Source organism: Sapajus apella, unplaced genomic scaffold (assembly GCF_009761245.1).
Source record: "Sapajus apella isolate SASKATOON/1434 unplaced genomic scaffold, GSC_monkey_1.0 scaffold3904, whole genome shotgun sequence".
Taxonomy (NCBI): Eukaryota; Metazoa; Chordata; class Mammalia; order Primates; family Cebidae; genus Sapajus; species Sapajus apella.
Genome location: NW_022440830.1, coordinates 347 through 3083, shown reverse-complemented (window position 1 = coordinate 3083; position 2737 = coordinate 347). Strand labels below are relative to the sequence as shown.

At 46.9% G+C, this 2737-nt stretch overlaps 1 protein-coding gene across 1 annotated transcript in view; it reads right to left on the bottom strand.

Moving 5' to 3' along the window:
• Window positions 1-2275, bottom strand: part of LOC116547636 (CST complex subunit CTC1-like) — a gene marked incomplete at its 5' end in the record, with an annotated part of 5164 nt that extends 2889 nt beyond the window's left edge. Inside the window, 3 exons of the mRNA XM_032273516.1 lie at window positions 994-1138; window positions 1619-1830; window positions 1980-2275. Coding sequence (XP_032129407.1) covers window positions 994-1138; window positions 1619-1830; window positions 1980-2275 — 653 coding nt within the window. The remainder of the gene's footprint in view (window positions 1-993; window positions 1139-1618; window positions 1831-1979) is intronic.
• Window positions 2276-2737: the final 462 nt, after the last annotated feature.

The window sequence follows — 2737 nt, the reverse complement described above, 5'->3', positions numbered from 1 at the left end:
CACCGCAACCTCCGCCTCCTGGGTACAGGCAATTCTCCTGCCTCAGCATCCTGAGTAGCTGGGATTACAGGCACGCGCCACCATGCCCAGCTAATTTTTTGTAGTTTTAGTAGAGATGGGGTTTCACCATGTTGACCAGGATGGTCTTGATCTCTTGACCTCGTGATCCACCCGCCTCGGCCTCCCAAAGTGCTGGGATTACAGGCATGAGCCACCGCGCCCGGCCCAGCTGTTTTTTTTGTATTTTTCATAGAGATAGGGTTTCACCATCTTGGCCACGCTGGTCTTGAACTCCTGACCTCCGGAGTTCACCCACCTTGGCCTCCCAAAGTGCTGGGATTACAAGCATAAGCCACCACGCCCAGACTATTTTTAAAAATTTTATAAAAAGGAAAAGAAAAAGAAACATTATTCAATACTTATATGTCATGAAACAATGGTTAGAATAAAAATAAATGATTTACAATTTTTACCTTGGGTACTATGCTGAGTACCTGGGTAAAGGGATCAGTCATACCCCAAACCTCAGCATCACAAAATATACCCAGCTAATAAACTTGCACATGTACCCCAGGAATCTAAAATAAAAGTTGAAATTTAAAAAATTAAATAAAATTGTACCAGATGCAAAAAGAGTCAATAGTAAGTACCAAGTTTGTTTTCTTTTTTAATGTCTGTATTCAATGAAGATGACTGATTTGTTTGGTCATCTTCTTAATGCAGGGGAAACACAAAGTGAGGGTGGCAGTTTTTTAAGAGGTTACATACAATCTAAAAGCTGTGTGCTTAAGTGAGCTGCACAGCGGGAAAGTCTGTTCCCTACCTCTAGGCACAAACATTTCCTGGAATCTTCTCCCAAAGCGCCGTTCCAGAAAACATCTCTCCCTAGCTGTCCTCCTTTCCTACGTGGTTCTTCCTAGGATGTTATCTTTCCTATTGAAAGTTCCAACACCCTTGCCGAACTTCCATGGCTGAAATGACCCTAATCCTCACCTGTACAATGATGGACACGCGGGTGACAGCTGAGTGTGAACTACCAAGAGACAGGATGAAGTAAGCTTTCTCTTTACTGTTCACCAGGGAACTCAGTTGAACCAGATTCCCAGCCAGGTTTCGCTGCACACCTCTAAGCTTGTTTCTAAGAAGGAAGAAAAAGCCCTGTAATCCCAGCTACTTGGGAGGCTGAGGCAGAAGAATCACTTGACCCTGGAAGGTGGAGGTTGCAGTGAGCTGAGATCGTGCCATATAATCCAGCCTGGGCAACAAGAGCATAACTCCATCTCAAAAAACAAGAAAGAAGAAAAAGTCATCTTTGTATCTCTTCTTTTTCCCTATAAATGTTGTCCCTTCCACAGTAAAGAAAAACCTGGTAGTGATACCAAATGTTCATAGCCCAAAGCAATTATGCTAAAAACCTCCAAATTCTCTTGACGTTAGATAAGGCACAGATCCCTTGAGAAACTCCTCTTTACATTCTTAATATTCAAAGCCCACCATTCCTTTGATTTGGAACATTCCATCTATATTGCTATCAATGCCCTTCTTTCTCTCCCTCTACTGACCCACCATCATCCTCCAATTTCACAGTGCTCCTGTCACGCCTAGAGGGGGAAATTACCTGAGGCTGAGCAGGCGGGAAGCACTCTCTGGGTAGAGGACAGGGATAGGCATGAGGGGAGCAGGACTGATGGTCAAAGGAAATACTGGCACAGGGGCATCCCACAGCTCCAAATGCCCCTCCTCAGAGGAATTCCACCTGGCAGGAGGGAGGTAACTCCAACTAGGGAACAGAAAAAGATGGCCCAACCAAGAAAGGTCCAGATCTATGACCTAGAAAAGATGAAGAGCAAAGGTTAACCAGGATCCTAGCATACCATCCACCCACCACCCCTTTTGTTTCATCAGAGACTTAATTGCCTTGGCCCTTGGACACCATTCTTGTGAGGATCTGAGGCATCTGCCCTCCACCTTCCACTTACCTCACAGCTCAGGATGCCAGTGTTATCTCTCACATAGAGGCTTCCATTCCTGCACTCTTGCTCCAAGTCCCCTGATAGGTCTGTTAGTGTCCCTAAAAGTAACAGCTGTTCTCGGGGGAGGGGGTTCCCATTTGGTCCAGCCTCTTGGACCCAGGCCTGGTATGCATTACTGCTCCAGGACAGGTGGCTGCAGCATGGGAGGCGCTGGTGAGTCTTGAGATCCTGAACTGAGACGAAGCTGTAGAGGGAAGGGAGCAGAGGTCCCACAAAGCCAGATCCAAGCCTAGGAGGTAACCCTCAACCCTGACAAACCCTCAAGAGCCCAAGGAAAGGTTGCAGGGGTACATGGGCTAAGAGGTGAGTTTGGGTGGCTCATGCCTGTAATCCAAGCACTTTGGAGACCAAGGCAGGCGGATCACCTGAGGGCAGGAGTTCAAGACCAGCCTGACCAAAGTGGTGAAACCCTGTGTTTAAAAAAAAAGAGGTGAGTTTGTCTGACTGATTAAAGGGGTAAAACCTGGGGATAAAGGACTAAGAAAATAAGGATGGGGGCCAGGCATGGTAGTCTAGCACTTTGGGAGGCCAAGGCAGGTGGATTGCCTGAGGTCAGGAGTTCGAGACCAGCCTGGCCAACATGGCAAAACTCCAACTCTACTAAAAATACAATAAAATTAAGGCTGGGCATGGTGGCTCACGCCTGTAATCACAACACTTTGGGAGGCCGAGGCAGGCAGATCATGAGGTCAGGAGATTGAGAC